The sequence below is a fragment of the Nematolebias whitei genome, chromosome 7, assembly GCF_014905685.2.
Source record: "Nematolebias whitei isolate Nwh7 chromosome 7, NemWhi1, whole genome shotgun sequence".
In the NCBI taxonomy this organism is placed as follows: Eukaryota; Metazoa; Chordata; class Actinopteri; order Cyprinodontiformes; family Rivulidae; genus Nematolebias; species Nematolebias whitei.
The window spans coordinates 4,086,664-4,109,764 of record NC_056504.1 but is presented as its reverse complement, the minus strand read 5'-3'; the positions used below and the strand labels follow the sequence as shown (position 1 = coordinate 4,109,764).

At 41.4% G+C, this 23,101-nt stretch overlaps 2 protein-coding genes across 2 annotated transcripts in view; both read right to left on the bottom strand.

Annotated features, from left to right (window-relative positions):
• epha8 (eph receptor A8) overlaps positions 1 to 23,101 on the bottom strand; it is a 312,202-nt gene that overhangs the window by 148,711 nt on the left and 140,390 nt on the right. Inside the window, exons 2-3 of the mRNA XM_037679040.1 lie at positions 11,673 to 11,726; positions 5,445 to 5,588 (exon numbers count right to left, since the gene is read on the bottom strand). Coding sequence (XP_037534968.1) covers positions 5,445 to 5,588; positions 11,673 to 11,708 — 180 coding nt within the window. The 5' untranslated portion in view covers positions 11,709 to 11,726. The remainder of the gene's footprint in view (positions 1 to 5,444; positions 5,589 to 11,672; positions 11,727 to 23,101) is intronic.
• Positions 1 to 23,101, bottom strand: part of c7h1orf50 (chromosome 7 C1orf50 homolog) — a 388,096-nt gene that overhangs the window by 356,663 nt on the left and 8,332 nt on the right. The gene's annotated exons all lie outside the window — the stretch shown is intronic.

Below are 23,101 nucleotides of genomic sequence, written 5' to 3'. Positions count from 1 at the left end.
TCATTTCTGTTACCAAAATAAGCTTGGAAGATTCTTTTGTAATAAACTTTTGGATGTTCATTCTTGCCCTGCGTGACCTTGTCTGCGGCTGGGTACCCAGTAGGTCCTGCGCAGGCGTCGTACTCTTTGATCAGAGCTTCACACAGAAGTTTGTAATCCTTTCTCGTTGCATCTGGCAGACGCTCGATGAAGGTAAACACATCTCTGTCCGAAGTGAGTCGTATCAGACTGATTTTATCTTCTACCGTAGCGTTTGGATAAGCTCTCAATCTGAAATCCAGATCTCTGAGGTACGCTTTCGTTCCAGGGGAGCCCAACGGTTCAGGGATGAAACGTTGTACATATTTTGAGATTTTTTGCAAGTCATCCATTGATGGAGAAGATATCAATGGTCTCACATGCGTGATCAGTTGTGGGGGTGTTGCTCTGCCCGTTTGTGTAGGTGATTGGATGGGTCTAAAAGCAGTTTGTGAGTAAAGAGGTCGTTGAGTAATTGGTGTATTACCCCGATTCTGTTCAGGGTCTGGTTTTGATTCCAGGTCACCTTGAACAACATTCTGACCTTTTTCTATTGCTGCTATTAGTTTCGCCTCACATTTTTTTAAATGTTCCTGGGATTTACAGTAGTCACCTTCTAAGAGCATATTTAGCTTTTGTAGATTTTGTTTATCCATTTTGCATTGTTCCAGTTCAGTTTTTGCAAGCTGCAACTGTTGTTGTAGCACATCGTTATCTGAACACGTGGCTTTGTACTGACGGTCTATTTCTTTAATCTTTTCATAAGATTTTTCTTCTAGTGACGCCTGCATTTTTGAGAGATTCCTCTCATGTGTTTCAGACATCCAGTCAAGGCGTTCCGACCGTTCATCCAATTCAGCTTTTAGAAGCAGGGAGATTTTTGCTAACCGTTCAAGGCTGAGCTTTTTACTCTCTGTATTTAATGTTCCTGCGGCCAAACTTTTCAGCTCTTCTTGTCTTTGAACTTCATCGAGTTGTTCTAATTGCTGTAATTGTGTACCAATCAGTGGAGTTGTTAAAATATGTAATGCCCCCAAAATGATGTCTCCATTTGTTGGTTTTAAAGAGGTGTCTTCTTCATTGTCGCTTGGCATTTTTCTTCTATTTAGAGTTTAAACAGGAGAATTTTAATGTTTTAGGTTTTTCAAAATAAATAAAATCAGCAAAGTCTCTTCGTCTGATATATTTACTTTTATTTAGTGATTTATTAATTAAACGTGCACTATCCTTTTAGCAAATGAGTAAACTTTTTCCAACTTTGTGAAAATCTGTAACTGTTTCTATTTTTTAAAAAGTTAATGTTTATTTTTGTACCTTATTTTTAAAGGATTTAACAGTGAAATAAACTTTTTGGTGAATGCTCGTTTGCATAAGTACCTTATAACTTTTAAAATGCAAGATAACAGTAATTTTCAGCTTTAAGGAACGTTTATTGACTCGAAAATGCTTTTAGAAAGATTAAAACGTTTTTAATTTCACTATTTAGACCTAATAAGCGAGTGAAACCTGTCTTCTCAAGGTTCGCCAGAAGATGTCAGCCTTACCTTACTAATTTTAACTCAGACACTGTTTGTGTTATCCACTAGGGGAGCTATAACTTCCTGTGGCGTTCGGTTGACATCCTGTTGTTAGCCGCTTAGCTTGAAGTTAGCTTCGGCTAAACTCGGTCAAAATCAACATTTCTGAACGGATTTTTTACACAAAAGTGGCACAATTTCAACAAACACGACTTTTTAGCCTGAACATGAGTTTTTGGAACAATATTTGTAGCTTCCTTTAGTGATTTTAAGCGTAGTTAAAGCTCCGGTCGTTAGCTTGTTAGCTTAAAATTAGCATCGCTAGCTTTGTTTAAAAACATCGTTTTTTGACGAATTTTAAACTGTAACGTGGCAGGATTTCAGCAAACAGGCTTCGAAGCATCTAACCAGTGTGTCAAAACCACTTTAAAAGCGTTTTTTAGCTTTAAAAAAGCAGATTTTATTTCCCTATGAAAATGAATTTCATATCCGGGTCACGTGACTGAAATCACCAATGGCACGCAGCGTAGGGTGAGAGGAAGTGACGTAGCCACGTCAGTCAAACCTTCAACCAATGAAAGCGCTCCACAACAGCGAATTCAACCAATCAGGAAGCGTTTTCTCTACCTAGCAAGTTAGATTAGCTTAAAATAGTTCGTCACTTTTTCGTCTTTTAAACCATCAAAATGCACTTTTTCTGTTAAAAAATGTAACGAAACAACTTCTAACTGTGTTCTGAGATGGCACTCAGCTTTTAAAACGTTTATCCATCTATTCAAAATACTCGTTCCAACTGAGCAGAACCGAACCACAGCCGGGTCTTAGCAGAACCTCGTACCTTAAACAGAATAACGTATTCCACAGCTCATCAGCCTTTAGTTACACGTAACAGACGTACAATTTCAGCTTACACAAGACTTATGACACAATTTCAGCTCTTAAAACATTGCCAGCGTAACACAGCGTAAAGTTGTAGAGCCGAGCTCCAAGCGCGCAGCTCAGCCGCTGCGTAACATTCACAGCTCATCAGCTGTTACTCTTTCACCATGCCAACACGTAAAATCAATTTACACACGGATTAAACAGTCATTCATGAACACGTTTACGGGCCACCAGTGTAGTGAGACACGTGAGGTACGTGTCACTTGTTGTATGACAAATATATGAATTATATATGCATACAATATTCACGAGTTCTTCATTTTTCTGACTGTAAATGCCGTGCATTGAATTTAACAGAAATGTGAACGAGAGACGTTATTTATCTTTGACCCATCAAATGAATGGAATCATTTATTTTCAAAATCAAAGTTTAACATCAAACATTTACATTAATTTGGCAAAATATGAAAATAATAACAGACAGTTTCACAGAAAATGAACTTCAAATCACTCGGCGGTGATTTGAGGACTTTGCTTCAGACATTTCTAAAAATATCTGTACTGTTTTATGAGAGAGAGGTGAGTTTTGGAGTGAAAGGAGATTATCTTACAGAGAACTGTGTGAGGGAAGTTTAATCTGTTTAACCAGAAATTGCACGCTTCGTCAGATCCTCAGCCCGTCCACGGTACACTTGAGTCGAAGAAGAAATCTTTACCTGGTTTGACGATAGATCAGCACAGTAAAAGTCCTTCAGACTGTTTCAGCGCCTCCGTTTAGAACAGCTAGAAATCCTCGGAGAGTCGTGCGTGGTTAGTTCAAACAGAAGTTATAATCCCAAACGTTCCTGGTTCTTCATAACTCCAAACTCTTCATAACTCTGAAGCTTTCAGCACCGACTGCATTCTCAATCTTGGAACTCTCACGTTCTCCAGAACTCTCAATCTAACTTGAACTGGGGAGTTGCCACATTTTATTTGGGTCGACTTCCTGTTCAATTTAGAGCTTTCTGATTCGTGGAAGGACCAGAAAGAGGAGTGGTTTTTGACGTAAGGTGTTTATCAACAGTCGAGGTCAGAGAATGAAACTTGTTTAACATACAGAAAAGATTATTGCAGAAGCAGCAGACTTTTTGGAGTCTACTCTTAGTAATCTTCTGAAAAAGTTTAAACATGACATTTCTTCTTCAGTAAACATTTTAGTTGACCGAAGACCAACCTTTCACATACTTACGACAGCTTGCTCATTTCAGACAGAAAAATCAAGAAAGGCATATTCAGGTGATTTCTGCTTTGAATGAGGAACAAAAATCATTACTTACTGTTTATGTAAAATAAAAATTAGTAGTTCTTTTCAACCTGTAAAGCATTGAGTGAACTAACACAATTTGATTATCAAAACATTTGTAAGACAGTAATGATTATAAAGAATTGTCTTTTCTGCTTGATTAATTCAAGAAAGAAAGTTCATCAGATGGCCCAGACTTATTCAGATCAATGAAAATAACAGTCTCTGTCCATCTGGTAGATTTGAGGTCTTCTGGTTCACTACACAGGGATGAAGATGTTCACATCCTGGACAGAGAGGAACGATGGTTTGAGAGAGGAGTAAAGGAGGCCATCTTTGTGAAAAGAAACCGTCCATCATTAAACAGGGGTGGAGGCCTCCGGGTTCAACTGTCCCCCTCTTACAATGCTGTGATTGCTAGTATCACTCAGCCCTCTGTGAACAGTAAACAGCCATCAGGTGCTAATGATCCATTGTTAGGCTGATGGTCCTTCTTGAGCATGTGAGCAGCTGGTTCTGGTTGTCAGCAGCAAAACTGGTTGATCCACTCTGAGAAGGTGCTATTTAAGAGACTGAGCTGAAAACAGCACCTCAGACTGAGGAAGTCTCTTGGATGAACAACGAAACATTTCTACTTTTTTTTGTTTGTTTTGTTTTGCTTTGTTTTGTTGTTGTTGTTGTTTTTTGAATGTCCAGAGGACCAGACTTAACTTTTTTAGAATTAGCTAAAATAAACAGAATGACACCTAAATTATTAAAAAGGCTAACTAAAAAAACAAAAAGTGGCAAAATAAGACAAAAAACTGAAGAATTGAAAACATCAGTTTTTCTCTGGGGAAAACAAATATTAAGTTTAAATTCAGAATTCATAGTTCCATCTTCTGCATGAGCTCAATGTTTTGACAGAAACAACTAGTTTAGCACAAAGACCAAACAGTCTAGTGAGTTTTATACATACAGGGTTGTAGCTAAGAACAATTCACAAAACAGACTAAGATCTTTTGTTTGGTATAATTTAATAAGTTTTACTGTCTCACTTTCTGTTTGGTCTTAATTTCATGTAAAGACCGTTGGGTGTAATGAGAACACCTTCCCTTCCACAGCAGTCCACCAGGTAGGACCATCAGCCCTGTGGCTGCACGCAGGACGTTAATCAGTCTTTACTTTGGACTCAGCAAACTTAATTCAAGTAACATTTTTAAAGTTTAGCTCTGTTTATTTTTAGCTTACCAATAAAATGGGTCCCTTCTTTAAAAATATTACAGTTTCTCGAGAGAGACAAATCAAAGAGAAACACATCATGAATTATGACTGGAACCTTTGTAGATTGTTCTACCTGGATTATTGAGCATGCATCAGGATACATCATGAGTTAATTAACGCTCAACATGCCACAGGCTTCCATCAGAAATGGACATTTACGGCAGGAGAAACAAATCAGATTAGTTAAAATGATCTGTTGCACAATCAACAGGACTCTAGAGGAGGACACTGGAAGAATATGGTTTTAAGTTCAAACTCAAAGTTTGATGATTTTAACTTGCACACACACAAAACATAAGTTCTGTTTGACGTATTCTTGGTTTGTTATATACACATCACCCCCGATCGCTGAGCTATTACAACATTAAAGACCAAACGTGTTGAACTATGAGCTCACAGAGTGTTAGCATGATAAAGGCTAAGCACATCCAACCTGTCAGACACAGATGGAGGGATCCTTCGGTTCTGTGGGGCGTTACCTTGCAGGTACCCAGGACTCCAGGCATGCTGTTGCAGTCTCTCAGGGTGAACTTGAGCTCAATGTAGATCCTCCTGGCTCCTTCTCGAGGTATCCAGCTGGTCCTCAGCCAGTTGTTCTGGCTGGGGCTCATCACATTACAGACCTGTCCAGGAGATTATCATCACTACCATCAGCAACGTTAATAATATAAACAGTGTCTCCAGCTGCTACATGCAGCATCTTCAGCTTGCATGAACTCTGAACCTCTATAAAATGTATTTGTCCCTTTTCCAAATGTTTAGCTCCAACTCAACACCATTAAACATCATTCCAATCCACTGTAGCATCCAGTGACAAGAAGTAAAGTGAATACAACTGTGGTCATGTTGTTATGAAGCAATGTTTTACTTTGATTTAACTTTAAAAACTTATAGTCTTTTCACTGTGATGGACTTGCTACCTGTCCAGGGTCAGGGTGCCTGGGTTCCCCCCCCCCAGTGATTGCTGGACATGGGCACCGGTGACCCCGTGACCCAAAATGGAAGAAGCGGGTAAAGATAATGAATGTATGGATGGATGAATGGATGGATGGATGGATGGATGGATAGTCTTTTCACACAATCAAATATGAAGTTTGCAGAACAAAATGTAATAATTTTGAAATAAAACATTAGCCTGGTCATTCATGAAGTGATCATTTATATTTTGACAACTATAGATAACTGTTTAACCAAAGTCAAACAGTTATCTATAGTTGGTATCAGGTGTGGTCCTAGCCTGTTTGGTGCCCTGGGTGAACAACCCCATGGATTGGACCTGTTCTGGTCCATCTCCCATGTGTGTAATTGGAACTCCCCCAACATGAGTCAAAACAACTAAAGGCTCGCACAGACTCGGGTGGACCTCAGTCCGCATGGAAACTATGTGCACTGTCCGTAGAGGGTTGACTTCATACTCAGCGTCCACCCTGATTGGCTGCAGACCAGCTCCCCAGGCAAGGGGCGTTTAACTTCGGGACAAATTGAGGCCCTACACGATGGGGGCAAACATAGATTTTTTTTTGTATTTTAATTAGAGGGAAAGATCTGCATTGACACAAACGGATTTTGTGTTTACATGCATCCGCAGGAATCCCCCCCCCCACCCAATCGGCTGTAGTTAACATGCCGGGTCATTAGTTGGCGCTGTGAATTTTGTACATTCATCTAATGTGCATGCGTGCTGCATCTGACCGCTCCCTGTGAAGACTTTCCTCTGGGCTAAAAGCCCAGCTAACATAATTTAACAAGTTAAAGCTGGATTTTGGATAAGAGTCGACAGATGTGCCACCAAGCGGGACTCTTTTGTCTAACAGCTCCACACCAGATGCTGAGTGAACCAGAACTGAGTCCACGAGGATGATGACGGACTTTCTACTTCGTGATAATTGGTAGTCGATTTACTGCAGGTAAATCATCGTTCCTAATAATGTTAGCAAGTGTTTACTTCGATCACAACAATCAACTGAGTTTTAGTTTTATTTTTCCTGCGAGGAGAAGCTGTCCTCCCACCAGGCGGACCGTTTCCGAACGAGCCTCGGCCCAGGTGCAGTGTAGGAGGACGTCCACGAGTGAGATGTTGGATGAACTATTTAAAATTCCTCTCAGTTCTTTTTTCCAATACATTCAATGTTTTAAGCTGCATTAAGCAAAGGAGTGACAGCCTGAACGAGCCAGATAAACATGTCGCCAGTATCCAGGATGAAAACAGAGTCCAATTCATTCATGTATTTTACAGTCCAGTTAACTTGATTTTAATAGTGTGTTCAGTTGTGACATACAGTTTGTGGTGTTGAATCAATAAATAAAAACTAAACCTGATGTCTTAATTTTCAATTTTAATAACACGCAACATTGTTAAATTCACATAACTTGAATTACATAATGTCCAGATAGCTTCATTATATATCTCCTGCACTAATATAAATACTGTTTGTTATTGTTAAACTGTTATTATTTAGTACATTTATTATGTTATAGTCCAGCGCGACGTGTGAAATATACGTCTGCCTCGTTCAATAAACAGCGATATTAGAACTGGATCCGACGGGCGTCTCTTCCCAACACAGACGTCGGTCACAGCAGCTACACTCCGGTGTAGATTAACTACAAGACTCAAAATAAATTCCATCATTCGTAGCTCAGAAAGCAGTATGATATACTCCGCCTCCATTGTTGTTGATAGAAACATGCCGTCGGTTCGTGCGTGCGTGTGCGCATGTGGTTTAACACAAAACCTCAGCGGGAGACGTTTACATTATCAGTGGGCGGTCTCCCGAAAATCTCCACTTTGAGAAGTGGGTTGAGAAACCTCCGGAGTCAAAGAGGGGGACTAGGAGTGTTGTGAGCAGCAGAACCGCAGAGAGAAAGGTGCAGTTTCACTCAAATACGTGTCGTGTAAACCAAGTATGCTCGAGTATGTGCAAGCCTTTAAACTAATTCACCTTCCTTGGTGCGCAGATTCGTTTTTATATCATTATTTTTCAGCAATTTCACACAAATAAGCTGTGAACTATTATATGCAATATTATGGCTAAAATATGTTTTGTTTGGGAGCAATCAATGGTGAGATTCACTTAGTGAACTAACTGGCATGATGCTAACGATAAGATCGCTCTGCCCACTAGGAAATGTAACCCAGGGTGAACTAACCTCAGACAAACAAACAAGATGGCTGCAACGGTGGAGGTAGTGAAGCTCACAGTGTTTAGTGAGGCATTTCTGCCTCATCAGCCAGGGAGAGAACCCCCACCACCACCACCACCAACAACACCACCTTCACAACCTGTGTCAGACCTCAGCAGAAGCTACACGCCCTGCACCTGGTGGAGGAAGCCCAGTCCTCGCAAGTGGGTGATAGGAGACAGATATGCAGGGTAGACAGACTATATGAAATAATGCATTTGATTTATTGAGGGGGAGGCCAAGGTGGGGTTGGGCGATCATGCTGCTCTTGATGAAATGCCGCCCTGGGAAGCTGTCTAGTTCACCCCTATCAGAAACCACCACTGATACCTTATTATCCATGACATCAGTCACAGAGCACGAAGTGTGGAGAAAAAGACAAGCGTCTTGATTCAGGCTAAAGATGAACCAAACAGGGACCGTTTTATTATTATTTGATTTTTAGAGCTATAAAACCACTCTCAGAACTGATACACATGTATGAAAGAATGCTACATCAGTAATTTTAAAACCTCTACTCATTAGCATGAACTTTTTAATGTAATTGTTGCTGTTTTGTCAATCGAATATTGTCCGTGTTCTACTGTGAATGTATGTGTGCTGAACGTAGGCAGGTACACGCCACAGGTGCAGAGGCTGTAAAATCTTTCAGTTGGGAGTCAAGTTCAGGTTCAATGGGCTTTTTTGTCATTCACATCACATGTGGTGCATGAGGTGGAAAGAAACTGTGTAGTCAAGGTTCCAGTTACACCCAAAAATAGCAAAAATAAAGTGTATTAAAAAACAGTATATAAGGATCTAAGATATACACTAAACAAACACTAAAGGTTCTAAGACATATGCTAAACACTAATAATGTAAAATAATATGGTATATTAAACAGCAGCCCGAACATGAGTATGTAGTGAGATGATGGGTATGAATAAAAACAGCAGCATGGATAATCAGCAGCACAGAAAAGTCACATATCTCCAATTAAAGCGGCATTACAGTGATGTTTTTTCTTACAATGATTATCCTGGTTAGGGATTCATGAGTCTAACAGCTTCAGGGTAGAAGCTGTTCCTCAGTCTAGTGGCTCTACATTTAATGCTCTGTAACCTTCTGCCTGATGGGAGTGGGACAAAATGTGTGTGTGCTGGATGAGTGGGGTCCTTCATGATGCAGGTGGCCCTCTTCCTGCATCTGGAGGTGTAGATGTCTGTGATGGTGGGGAGACTGACTCCAACATCTTCTGTGCAGCCTTCACCACTCTCTGCAAAGCTTTTCTTTCTGCAGCTGTGCAGCCTCCATGCCACACGTTGATGCTGGAGCACAGGATGCTCTCCACTGCACACCTGTAGAAGGAGGTGAGGACTGAGCTTCCAGACCAGCTCGTCTCAGCCGCCTGAGGAAGTAGAGTCTCTGATGAGCTTTCTTCATCAGGCTGGTGGTGTTGTTGCTCCAGCTGAGGTTGTTGTTCAGGTGCACACCCAAGTACTTGTAGCTGGAGACCACTTCCACTGCAGATCCTCCCATGTTTATGGATTGGGAGTAGGTGTGTTTGTTCCTTCTGAAATCCACAATCATCTCCTTCATCTTCTTCAAATTGATATGAAGGTTGTTCTTCCTGAACCAGCTCTCCAGGTGTTCCACCTCCTGCCTGTAGCTGGACTCATCATTGTTTGTGATGCATCCAAGCACCGCTTTATTGTCTGCAAACTTTACAATGTGACAGCCTGGATGGGTACTGTACGTGTGCAGTCATATGTGAGCAGAGTGAACAGGAGGGGGCTCAACACACAGCCCTGAGGGGAGCCAGTGCTGAGGGTTATGGTGGAGGAGGAGAAGTTGTGGATCCTCACAGACTGTGACCTGTTGTTTAAGAAATCCAGGACCCAGTTGCATAGGGAGGGGCTTAGTCCTAGTGTGATTAGTTTGTCCATCAGGTTCTGGGGAATCATGGTGTTGAAGGCCGATGTGAAGTCCACAAAGAGTATATGGACGCAGGAGTCCTTCTGCTCCAGGTGTGTGAGAGCAGTGTGGACCACAGAAGAGATGGAGTCCTCTGTTGATCAATTTTTGCAGTATTGATCAACTGGTGTGGGTCCTCGCTGATGTTGATGGTAGCTTTGATGTGGGTCATGACCAGTCTTTCAAAATATTTAGTGACTATCGGGGTGAGGGCTACTGGCCAGTAGTCATTCAGACCAGTCACTGCAGAGCTCTTAGGACCTGGGATGAGAGTGGTGGTCTTCAGGCAGGTGGGATCAGTTGCCAGGGTGAGGGAGGAGTTAACGATATTGGCCAATAGCTCGTAGAGCTGATCTGCACAGACTCTCAGCATCCTCCCCAGGATGTTGTCTAGACCATTGGTTTGATGACGATTAATCCTCCTGAAGGTACGCTTTACTTCAACTGAGGTCACAATGAGGAACTCCTCTTCCGATGGTGAGGTGAGTCTGGTGCTGGGTGGTCTTTTTGAGTCTTCAAAGTGAGCCTGTTAGGAGCATCAGGATGGATTTCAAGTGCATTGTGCACCTCTGCTTTTATAGTCTGTGATACAGTTAATGCCCTTCCACATGTTCTGTGCGTCCTGTGAGGAAAAATGTCCCTGGATCTTCTGTGCGTATGTGGTGCTGGCCCTCTTAATACCAGCAGCTAGCTCTTTCCTTGTCCTCCCCAGTTCCTGTGCCTCACCAGACCTGAAGACAGTATCCCTGGCTTCCAGCAGAATATGGACCTCTGCTTTCAGCCAGGGTTTCTGGTTTGGGTAGCACAGTCTTGGTGGTGGTGACGTCACCAGCACAGTTGCTAATTTATCAGACAGCAAATGTGTAATCCTACAGATCCAGTTCTCCCTCATTTACAGCAGCCTCCCTGAAGATCTTCCAGTCTGTGCGTGCAAAACAGTCCTGAAGTACAGAGTCGCTGTCAGTGGGCCACATGGTGATGGTCCTCTGTGTGTGTATGGAACATCTCAGTGGGGGGAAGTAGACAGGGGCCATAAAGATGGAGATGTGGTCCGAGAGGCCGAGGTGGGGGCAGCGTACGGCTTTATATGCGTCTCAAATGTTGGTGTGTTCAAGAAAATTATTTAATAAACATGAAGGTTATGAGGTGGTCCCTGAAACTTTTTGTCCCCTGTAAGGGGTCCCTGAACTCAAAAAGTTTGTGAACCCCTGTTCTAGTTACCATTAACTGTTAAATAATATATATGGGAAAAATATGTTTTTATAAGAAAATATTTAACACATTATACTTTATTTTTTCTTGGTTTTAATGTGAACATTCTAGCAGCAAATGTTTCAGTGTTTTTGTATATATACAAAAAAACATGTATTGGCTTAAAAAACATCCAGAGTAGTGCAGACATGGCCATGAACTCAAAGAGATTCAGAACACGTTTTGAATTTATTCATCTGCAATGTCTTTTAAACAAACCTTAATTAAGGTTTTAGAAAGCAACATATCAGATTACAGCAAAGCATTTCACTGTATCAGTGCCAACATATTAAATCCAAAACACACAGAGCATTACACACCTGGTATGTGTGGATAGGGCTGAAGTACTCATCCATCTCATTAATGGCGTCCCACTGCACAAAGAGACAAGACAGAACAGGAAACAGTTCCTGGTTATTCAGGCTTTTCTCAGCTCCACGTGCAGCAAATCATACATCTGAGATGTGAACCCCCACATGCTCACACGCGCCTCTCCACCCCACCAGAAAGGGTGATCGTTAACTGAGACCTCCAGTAAAACACGATAGCTCTTTCCATCACAACAGTTACAGCAGGGAGCACAACGCACAGCACAGGGCGGAATAATTACAAATACGATAAACATGGTAGCAGCAGTTTCCCTGGAGAAAGGATGTTTGTTGACAATGTTGGGTAGAAAAGAGTCAAAGTCAGTGTCACAATGTCCCACATACTTCCTGTTCAAAGCCAGAGCATCAGCCGGCAGCGTGTCTGTGGAGACGGTTTGTTGCTGTGAGTGTAAACTACAGAAGACTGAGAGCAGGATGACACAGAAAGAAGTGCAAACATCACTTTCTACTTGGCAAGAAATTAATCCCTAATCCAAGGCTGTCCAACATTTTAGGATACATTTAGGGGACTCAAGCCCCTGTAAATTTTAATTCAGCACTCTTGAAAAATAAAGAACCTTTTGTCATGATTTGTTGAGAATACAAAACATTTTTGCTACAAGCAGTGTTTTGCCTTTGTTGATTTGTTATCATGGCGTCTTGGGGCCGCACAGGAAAAAAAAACTGCTTCTAAACGGCTGAAACTCGTGAAAATAATTTGACATTAATGTGTTGTTGTTGTCAGATTGTCATTAATGCAGAGCAGCAGTCCATCACATAACATTTAACAATTACAAAGAATAAATCAGCATTAACGATGTTTCAAACATTTCACAACTGAATAAACAACCTAATGAATGTTATTTGTTTCAAAGAATGTAAACACTGAGTGTTGGGTCATTTGTTGATTTAAGAAAGGCGTTTGACGCAGTAGATCATGATATATATAATATATCAAATTTAAGAAGGATAAGTCGTATGCAGAAGAATACACTTCCTTCATGGAGGATATTTTCAAGAAGGGTCATGCAGAAAAGGTTCGACTTCAGGAGCTTTGCAGAGAGGATGGGCGGGTCTGGTACATTCTACATCATAAGCGAAAGCACAAACTGAGGGTGGTGTTTGACTGTACATCCTCATTTCAAGGAACATCTTTGAACAAGGAGCTCCTCCACAGTCCTGATTTAACAAATACACTTATTCAGGTACTGTTAAGGTTCCGCCAAGAACCGGTCATAGTTATGGCAGACATGGAGGCAATGTTTTATCAAGTGTATGGGGATGAAGAGGGCAGAAACTTTCTGAGGTTCCTGTGGTGGCCAGAGGGCAATATTAGCAGACCAACTGAGAGCTATAGGATGAAAGTTCACCTTTTTGGTGCTGTATCATCCCCAAGCATTGCTAATTTTGTTCTGCATCAAACTGCTCCTGACAACCAGAAACTTTACTCCGATGAGGTTCTCAAAACCATTAAAACTAACTTTTATATGGATGATTCCTCCGATCAGTGGCAACAGTGGATCAAGCAATAAAACTTGTCATAGATCTCAGCGAAATCTGCAGTCAGGGAGGTTTCACATTAACAAAATGGGTCAGCAACAGTCATGAAGTTCTGGCAAGCGTTCCTGAACATCACAGAGCAGGAGCATTTAAAGAACTGGAGCTGGATAAATAAATTTGAAAGAACAAATAACAGTTGGGTCTGCACTTGGACTCCACTGGGATACTCTCAGTGATACCTTCAGATTTAAAGTAATCATCAGGAGTCGGCCAGCTACCTGAAGAGGTATACTCTCCATAGTGAGTTCAGTGTATGACCCATTAGGTTTTCTGTCTCCTTTCATCCTGAAAGTGAAACAGTTACTCTGCAAATATAAGTATGGATGGGATCATATCATCCAGAGGAACTTGCAAGGCCTTGGCAAAGATGGATCAAGGAGTTAAATCTTCTAAACGATTTTCAAGTTATAAGATGCATAAAGCCTGAAAACTTTGATCCAGTGGATACTGCTGAAATACATCACTTCTGTGATGCAAGTGAGTCAGGTTATGGTACAGTAAGCTACCTCAGATGATCAAATTGTTGAGGTCAAATTCATATCTGTTTCATATTTGGAAAAGCCAGAGTTGCACCTCTAAAGCAGATTCCCAGACTGGAACTCACAGCAGCAGCACTGGCTGTAAAAGTGGATCGGATGCCAAAGAAGGAGCTGCATTTACCACTTGCAGATTCAACTTTCTGGACCAATAGTACCTCTGTGTTGAATTTATATATATATATATATATATATATATATATTCGCAATCAAACTAAAAGATTTCACACATTTGTATCCAACAGGGTTGCAGTAATCCATGACCTCTCCCAGACCAACCAGTGGAGATATATAAGCTCAAAGAACAACCCAGCCGACGACGCATCACGAGGGCTGTATGTGGAGTCTTTCCTAAGATCAAGATGACTGGCAGGTCCAGAATATCTCAGCAGAGAAAAAGGAAGATGGCCGAAAAACAGAAAATCTGGAGGAAATACAAGCAAATGACCCTGAGGTGAGAAAAGAGATCATGGTTAACAGTGTAATATTGGAAAATCAGCATCCAATATGCAGGCTAATCAAGTGTCACTCATCATGGAACCGACTTCAGAAGTCAGAAGACCCGGATATTAAAAGTGAAAAAACAACTCCTGCTGCTAAGTCAACAGAGAAAAGGTCGAACCCACCTGTCTTCAGAAGTGAGGAAAGATAAACAGGGAACCCAGGACATGTCGGTGGAGGATGTGCAGGAAGCAGAGAAGGCTATCATTTGTTTTGAACTAAAACGCTACTTTCACTGTGAATTTACTTACCTGGAACAAGGAAAATCTCTCAGTTCAAAACCAAAATAGTCCATGATCAATAATCCAGGTAAACATTCAACAATTTTCAGTCAGGTCATCTGGACAGTTTCCTTTTTTTGCTGAAACGTTTCACCAGTTTGACATGAATGTCGACGAGGAAGAGGGCCGGCAACAGAGGAGGGGGCGTGCCAAAGACACCATCTTAGCACCAACATAACTAGTTTGTTCCACTTTGGGGTAAGCTGTTTGAGGGAAGAATCAGTTTTGTGTTGTGTTTCCTTGACTGATGAAGCCTTCTGGATGGAAGGTGAAATGTTTCAGATGACTGGACTGAAAATTGTTAAATACTTCTAGTCAAAAAGAGCCTCACATCTATCCTGAAAGAACAAACACTGGACGATGAAACCCCATCAACAGCACTGTGTGAAGTAGAAACCATCCTAAATGACAGGCCAATAACTTCAGTGTCAAATGACCCAAATGATTTAGAACCACTAACTCCAAATCATTTACTCCAACTGAAGGCAAAAACAATGATACCACCAGGAGTCTTTGGAAAAAAGGATCAATATTGGAAGAAGATGGAGACAACCTCAGTATCTTGCAGATCTTTTCTGGAGACGATGGACAAAGGAGTTCCTCCCACTCATGCAAGAACGAAGCAAGTGGAACAGAAAAAAAAGAACTTCAGCCCTGGGGATCTGGTTGTTATTGTGGACAACTCGGCACCGAGAAGCGCATGGACAATGGGATGAAGACTTTTCCGGATGCCAAGGGATTTGTTAGAAGCGTTCTGGTTAAAACCAAAGACGATGTGATCCAACGACCAATAGATAAGCTCCGTCTCTTAATGGAGGCAGCAGCATGAGTGAAGAGACTTTCTAAACTTTACTATGGACTGCTTTAAAATATTAGAAACTTTGATCAACTTTGGATAACTTTGATGGACAAAAAAAATCTTAATGAACTTTCATTTTAAAGAAAAAGGAAAATGTATATAATAAAATCTCTTTTTGTAATGTTTTGTTTGATGATCGGCTCCTTTTGACTATTTTTGTAATTGTCTCCTTGCTAAGGTTAACAATTAGGGGTCGGGATGTTGGAGCCCATTAAGTATTGAATGAATTAATTATTTGCTAAATGATGAATATTGATCTAAAACTATGTTAAATATCACAGATTGCAGAAGAACTATTATGTTTCTTCTAATTTTATTGTTTATGGCTCCATCCAGTGGGGTCAGCCGGGGCAGTGATTAAAAGGGGAATTCAGCTGCTGCGGGGCTGATTGTTGTTTCTGCAGTGAAGGAGAGAGGAGTGAAACAGTTTTCTTTACCACAAATTGTTTATTTTTGAGATTTGTAAGAAGTTAGCTCAGAGAATATTTTGTTAAATTCAACAAGGAAATGAAATGCCGAACTTTTGAAACAAGAAATCTCTCCGCGAGTGCTTATATATTGTGTTGTGCGTCGAGAACCTCCTCCACGAGGCTAATCTGGTTCAAACTTTTTGGAGCTTATGATGATACAAGAATAGCAGCCACAGGGGTTGATATCCAAAGAGTTGGTGACATCAGATTTCTTGGGGTCACAGTGGATGAGAGGTTTGGTTTATAGCGCACATTAAATAGATTTATTGGCATCGCAGTACTGAAAGAGGCCAAGCAGGTCTTAGATCAGACATCATATCTAGTCCCACCTTATTTAAGCTACTGCACAGAAACCAGAAATCTCTAATAATTATACAACATTATATTCTCTTTTTATTCTGGAAAAAACACAACTTGTATAATTCCTAATGCAGCTTACAGGGATCAGACAAACTCAGTTCTTACAGATAAAAACACTTAAATTTACAGATCTGGTAAAGTTCCAAACACCACACGTTGTGTTCAGAGCCAAACAGCATCAGTTACCTGCAAAGGTTCAAAGTATGTTTTTTTTGTGGAAGGAAGGTTCGACTTCAGGGTTCTTTGTCCACTGGAAGTTGTTAATGTGTGCACTGTGAGGAAGAGTTAGTCTTTCTGTGTGTGGAGGTGAAGCAGCGTTCAACCATCCATCCATCCATTATCTTTACCTGCTTCTTCCATTTTGGGTCACGGGGGTCGCTGGTGCCCATGTCCAGCAATCACTGTGCGAGGGGCAGGGTACACCCTGGACAGGTCTCCAGTCCATCACAGGGACACACAGAGACAAATGAGACAAACAACCATTCTCTCTCTCACTCACACCTAGGGACAATTTAGAGTTACCAATCAGCCTAACATGCATGTTTTTGGTCTGTGGGAGGAAACTGGAGAAAACCCACGCATGCACAGAGAGAACATGTGAACTCCACCCAGAAATGCCCCCAGATTTGGATTTGAACCAGGGACCTGCTCGCTGAGAGGCAGCAGCTCTACCAGCTGCACCACCGTGCTGCTCATGTTCAAACATACACATGTTTAAAAGAAAGAGTAAATAAATTAAATATAAAGATGTGTAAAAACTGGATGATATCCTGTAATCAGAAATAGTCTCTAAATATTGTAAATATGTATAATTTTCATTAGCAGATGTATTAATGAGGAATAGATAACTAATAATTGATAACTAATGGTGAAAAAGTGGTATTAAGTAAGTGCACATTTCTTCTCATTCCTTTTCCACATGTGAGCTCAACAAAAAGTGGAGAGATATTTGTGCATTTTTAATTTCATGTAGGTATTTCTTGATCTTTTTGTTTCTCTCTTCTTTGCTCAAAACAATAAACTGTATAGAGTTAACAAGTCTGAAATGAACAACATACATACATTTCATATCCTGACTGATTAGATGTCAGAGAATATGACCTGAGTCCACATGCAGAATAATCAGACATTAGTCAGGTCCAAATGGGCTTTAAGGAGGAACAGGGGCGGCTGTGGCTCAGTGGTTAGAGCAGTCGTCCTCCAGTGGGGGAGCTGGAGGTTTGAATCCACCAGCAGTCACATGCTGAAGTGTCCCTGGGCAAGACACTGAACCCCTCGTTGCCTCTGATGTGTCCCATCAGTGCATGAATGCGATGAAGCTCTGATTATTCTTTTTAGAGGTCTAGTAGAGTGAATGGTTAAATGAGGCACATGTGTTGTAAAGAGCTTTGAGTATCTTGATAAGATAAAAAGGTGATAATATGTAAGTACAGTCCATTTACTATTTCAAGTGACCCAAGCTTTAATTCTACTGATATTTCTTTTCAGAGTTTGAACACTCAGCTCGTGCTCTCAGCTGTTCAATGGAACTTATTCATACCAGGTCCAATGGGACACATTTGCCTCAGTTAGATGTCCCCCTATCTATGTAATATGATTTATAGTGTTTCCTGAATGTCACAGGCAGGTAGGAATCAAATTACCTCCTAATACATGTAACACCACAAAGGAACGTCTGTATTCAAAACAGACAAAATCCTCTTATTTTAAAATTTGCCCATATATCCAGTTCATTGTGTTGTTGTTGTTTTTTAAGGACGGTCTGAACGTGAACTTATCTCTTTTTTTTTCTTCAAATCTGACCTGTTTTTTTTTTTCATAAATCAAATCCATATCAGATGCAGTTGTTTGCTGACATTTATGAAAGTTGTACATAAACATTATTTATTTATTTATTTATTTGTAAAGAAACAACAGCTTGGGTCTGTAAATATTTGAGGCACATTAGAATTACTGAGGAAGATGCCATCAAGTTTTTGGACGTGGAAGAAAATTACCGAGGACCAAAATGTTGATAAGTTTGACAGAGACGGTTTGAGATGTGAAGGGAGTCATTTATGTCAAACGAGAAAAAGAACTTTAAACACAGATCTCATGTGTCAACTTTCTAACACCTACAGAGCAAAATTAAGAGTGATAGTCATTTCCACTCAAATTCACACCTCCACACCTCATCATCTCTCTGTGAGCCAGGATAATTAAAAGCCTGATGACCCTCACGAGGGAGGGAAGGGAGAACACTCTGCATATCAGTTTAGCTGCATGAACGAGCATTTCATGAACATTAAAGCTCAAAACTGTACAGTGGGGGCAGATGTGGGTGTTTCACCTTTCCCACCCACATGTTGATGTTGTTGGTCCAGGGAGTTGAACCAGGGACTTTCCAATCACAGACTCACCGTCTCTAACCTCTGCACCATCACTCCTCAATACAACACCTAAATGTAACACTTGATTTTCAGAGTGCAATCAGTTCTGCACACCTGAACGCAGCTCATTTCTCTGCGTGCTTAACCCTGCTGTTACCCACAGTGCTCTTGGGCTGAGGAGCTGTGAGCCAGTGGTGGAGTAATTGAAAAGAAAAGCGTACAGACTCCTGGTAGCTACACAATGATTCCCACTGAGCATGCCCTGGATATAACGTGTGGGAGTGGGGGTCTGAGAAGAGAAGCTGGAAGGGTTCTCTTCAGCTGCCCTGATCGAGGCCCTCACGCTCTCCTGGGCACCGACGGCCGAAACCAGAGGAGTAATTAAGATGTAGGAATCCTCAGCCATCTCAGACGTCGCTCTTCATCGCATTTTCATCAGCTAAAATGAAATTGTCCTTGAACTAGTAACGACCCTGGCTAATTAGTGGGGTGTATCCCAACCCCATACTGCCCCCCACCCCATCTCCCTCATTATTCTGTTCTACCACCACTGTGCTTTCTATATTCATTTACTCGTTCATTTACTCATTTACTTTGAAGAGTTCTTGTAAGTTATTCTGCTACTTGTCATTTACCAGGTATTGAGTATAAAGAAAGTAAAATATTTATTTTTGGATAACACAGGACATTTTCCCAGTGGCTGCAGTAGCTCGGTGGTCAGTACCATGGCTCATAATCCTGAGGCTGCAAGTTAGATTCCAGGTTGTGTCAGGAAGGACACAACCTGGTCCGTCACAAACTCAGTCTTATAAACAGCACCATCCAGAGGACCGCACTGATATGGGAAGGTGCTGTTCATAAGACTGAGTTTGTTTGTGGCTCCTCAGACTGACGAAGTCTTTTGGATGAAAGACGAAATGTTTCAACAAAAAGAAACCGCAGCGGACCTTACTTAACTTTGTGTCATGTTTTACACCTTTTCCACAGCTCTGTTAGTTTTCATGTTTCACCCAGGAATGTCTATCGCCCGCCCTCAGCTCCTGTTTCCCTGCGCCACGCCTCCTCAGCTCTGACGCTGATCAGCTCTCATCAGATCCACATGTTCACCTGCCTCATGCTCTCAACATAACAGTGCCAGATTATCAAAAACAATTTGCCAGTAGATGTCCGGCATTCATTCCACAGCCTTGTATCCTTGCCTTGTCTCGACCCATACCTGTACCATGGATTATTCACTTTGCCTGCCCCTCTCTGGATTTGGAATCTGCAATCTGACCTTGGTACCCACTCTGCCTGCCTGCTCTCTGACTGTCTCATGGATCACGATTTGGCTCTGTCTTCTGCTCTCTGACCTCCTGTGTAAGACTCCTGTTTTGACTACTGGACCTTGTTTTTAGATTCCCCCCCCACGTATCAAGTACTACCTTCTTCTGCTCCTCTGCTGCTGCTCACTCGCTGAGAGTGACATGATCCTCTCCAGCTCCACAAGAAAGAGTCTTTCTCTGCAGACTGAGAAAGTTAGTGATTACTTCAACCCCTCACAGAACCTCCTCTGCCTGAAACTGTTCACTAACCTTCCTGTCTCTACAGATTGGATCCTTCCTTGGACCCAAACCGCCACCAGCAGCTGTTTTCAAATAAACCTTTTACAACATTCTTTGTGTTGGGTGTTGGGTGCCGATCCTAAACTGAGTTCTTGTCACTTTTCAGTTTTCTACCTGGATTATTGAGCATGCATCAGGATATCCATCTTGTACTTTTTCTTTTGGACCGAACACAAAGCACATTCCTTGTAGATGTTGAAAGCCATATTTGTATTGGTATAAATATCTTATAAGGTACAGCATGTAAGGTATTTAAGACTAAATATTTTTCTGATTATTATAAAAAAATCTGATTATGATAGGAACAGGAGGAAGACAGTTCTTTGATGAAAGACAAACCTACGATAAGAGTAGAACTACACTTATAAAACAACCACAGTGTTAGTGTACATGAATACCAACAACTTAATGTCATGTGTTTGCACAGTTACTAATTGCTCCTGGGAGAACGCATTGATAGGCCACAGAAAATATACCATTCCTCCAGAATGTTCCTGGATGCAGTTAAAAGACTTCCAGAAGGAGGCATCCAAATCGCCACCAGGTGACAGCGCCACCTTAATGAAGAAACTAATTTCAGTTGCTTATATCGTGGATCTAAAAGATTACCACATTTGGGGGTTGAACCCAATTGCAGGCAGACACAGGGATCATGAAGTAAAATAAAAACAGATTTATTAATAAACGGAAACAAAGGGCAGATGTGACAGCAACAAATTACAAAAGTCAGGAGGGGAAAAGACACACAAAGACATGAGGGAACACAGGGAGGACAGGGACATGTGGCAGGTTGCCAAGACAATGAGCCGACCAGAAGTGGTTTAAATAAAATTGACAAAAGCACCTGGGATGATTGTTGGACTGGTGAACTAAGTGAACTGGTGAGCCTGATTGAAGATGGGAGTGAGGACTGACCCAGGGATTACAGAGGGCTGAATTCATTCATTCATTCAACCTTTATTTATACAGGCTAGTCTCAGTGAGCCATGAGGACTCATTTACAAAAGAGACCTGTTCCAGACAGAACATATAAAGTACAGACAACAATAACAGTAAACAATGACAACGATAAGCTACAATAAAATGCATATAAAAAATCAAAGACAGGGAGGTTCGTGCCCGCGCGACCTGGAGATACTACTGTCTCAGACCTTGGTGAAGTTGCAGCGGCAGGTGGAACAACAGCAGCAGGTGCGTTGGCCCCGCCCTCACTGGACTCTGGAGGTCAAGTCTGCTCTGAAGTCAGATATTCTAGCTTCAATTAAATCTGAAGTCACAGCGATAATTAGGATGGAGATGAAGGCGGCTCTGATGAATGATTTTAATTTTATTAGGAGCGAATTACAAGCGGAAGGGGCGGAACTTGTTGGTGCCACTGCAGGCCTCAGAGCAGAGTTTGACCAAGTCAAGCTAAGTGTTACAAAGACTGAGAATGGGCTATCATTATGCTCGTATGGGGTGGAGGCGCTGCGTGGGACCGTGGTGGAATTGAAACATGAGGAGAATTGGCTGAGAAAACAACTTGAATCCATGGAAGGGAGTATGAAACACAACAATATTATGATTATTGGAGTTCCTGAATCGCCGGGCTTGTGCACCCCTACAGTGATAGCCAAAATGCTAATTGCGGTGCTGAGGCTGGACAAGTCACCATGGGTTGACCATGTACACCGGCTGCTAGGTAGCAGAAGTTTGGATGATAGAGTTATCATGACCAGGCTGCTTTATCATGAAGATTGCGTGAAGATATTACAACGAGCATGCAGCGGTGGCCGAATCCACTTCAAAGAATCATCTATATTCATCGCAGCTGATTACACCCGGAACAGCATTCATGGAGGTGCGGTGACTCCTGCGGAACTGACCAGGTGTCTGGAATGGACTTGTTTTTTTCTGCACAGTTTTCCATCCCACATGGAGGGACAAACAAGGTGTTTGTCGACTCCATTAAAATGATGGACTACATCAAGAGGAATGTCATTCCAGTAACAGGCATCGAGGAGCGGAAGAAACCATAGGATCAGCCTCCCTTAACCAGCATCTTTCTTAAGCTTATGTTCGACTCAATATCTGACTGTTGGGCCCTTTAATGGGATTTTATATGGCAAGCTTCTTGCTGAGAGGCGGCAACACTACCAACTGCACCACTGTGCCGCCCATATTTACAACTAGCAAATAATAAAATGTATCTGGGCAGTGGTCTAATATTTGGAAAACTACTCCAATATTTTGTAAGAACAAAGTGTTTAAACTTGAACAGAACTAAACAACCACCAAACATTCTCAGTCATGTTTTTTTATCTTAATATAATGTGTTTAACCACAGAATGACAAAAATATTGCAGGGATGTATTTGTTGAAGTGTTTGAAGACAGTGAAGTTCCTATGGGTCCTGGTAAAGCCAGGATCTTAATGTGTGCTGTTGTTTCTGAACAGAAGATGATCTTTGTCTAAATCTCTGCGTTCCTAAAAGACACGGTAGCTTTATGTTTTTCTGTTCTTCTCTTGCTTTAATCACACAAAAGGTAAAAATGCCCGTTTGAGGAGAAATGAAAAGACAACTGATAAATGGCATGTTCTTCTTAAAGATCCAATTCCAGATTAGATTCCAATTAATTTAATTCAATAGAAGTTTAATTAGAGTTTACAGACAGAAAACATAAAAGGAAACAAAAATTATGACGAAAAAGAAAGTGTGCATCTGTGTATGTGCGTGGGGTGTGTGTGTGTGTGTGTGTGTGTGTGTATCCTTGTTTATGCTACTTTGTGAGGCCCATTTTTCCAACTTATACTGCATTGTGAGGACCAACTGCTCCTTATGGGGCCCAAAGCCCGGGCCCC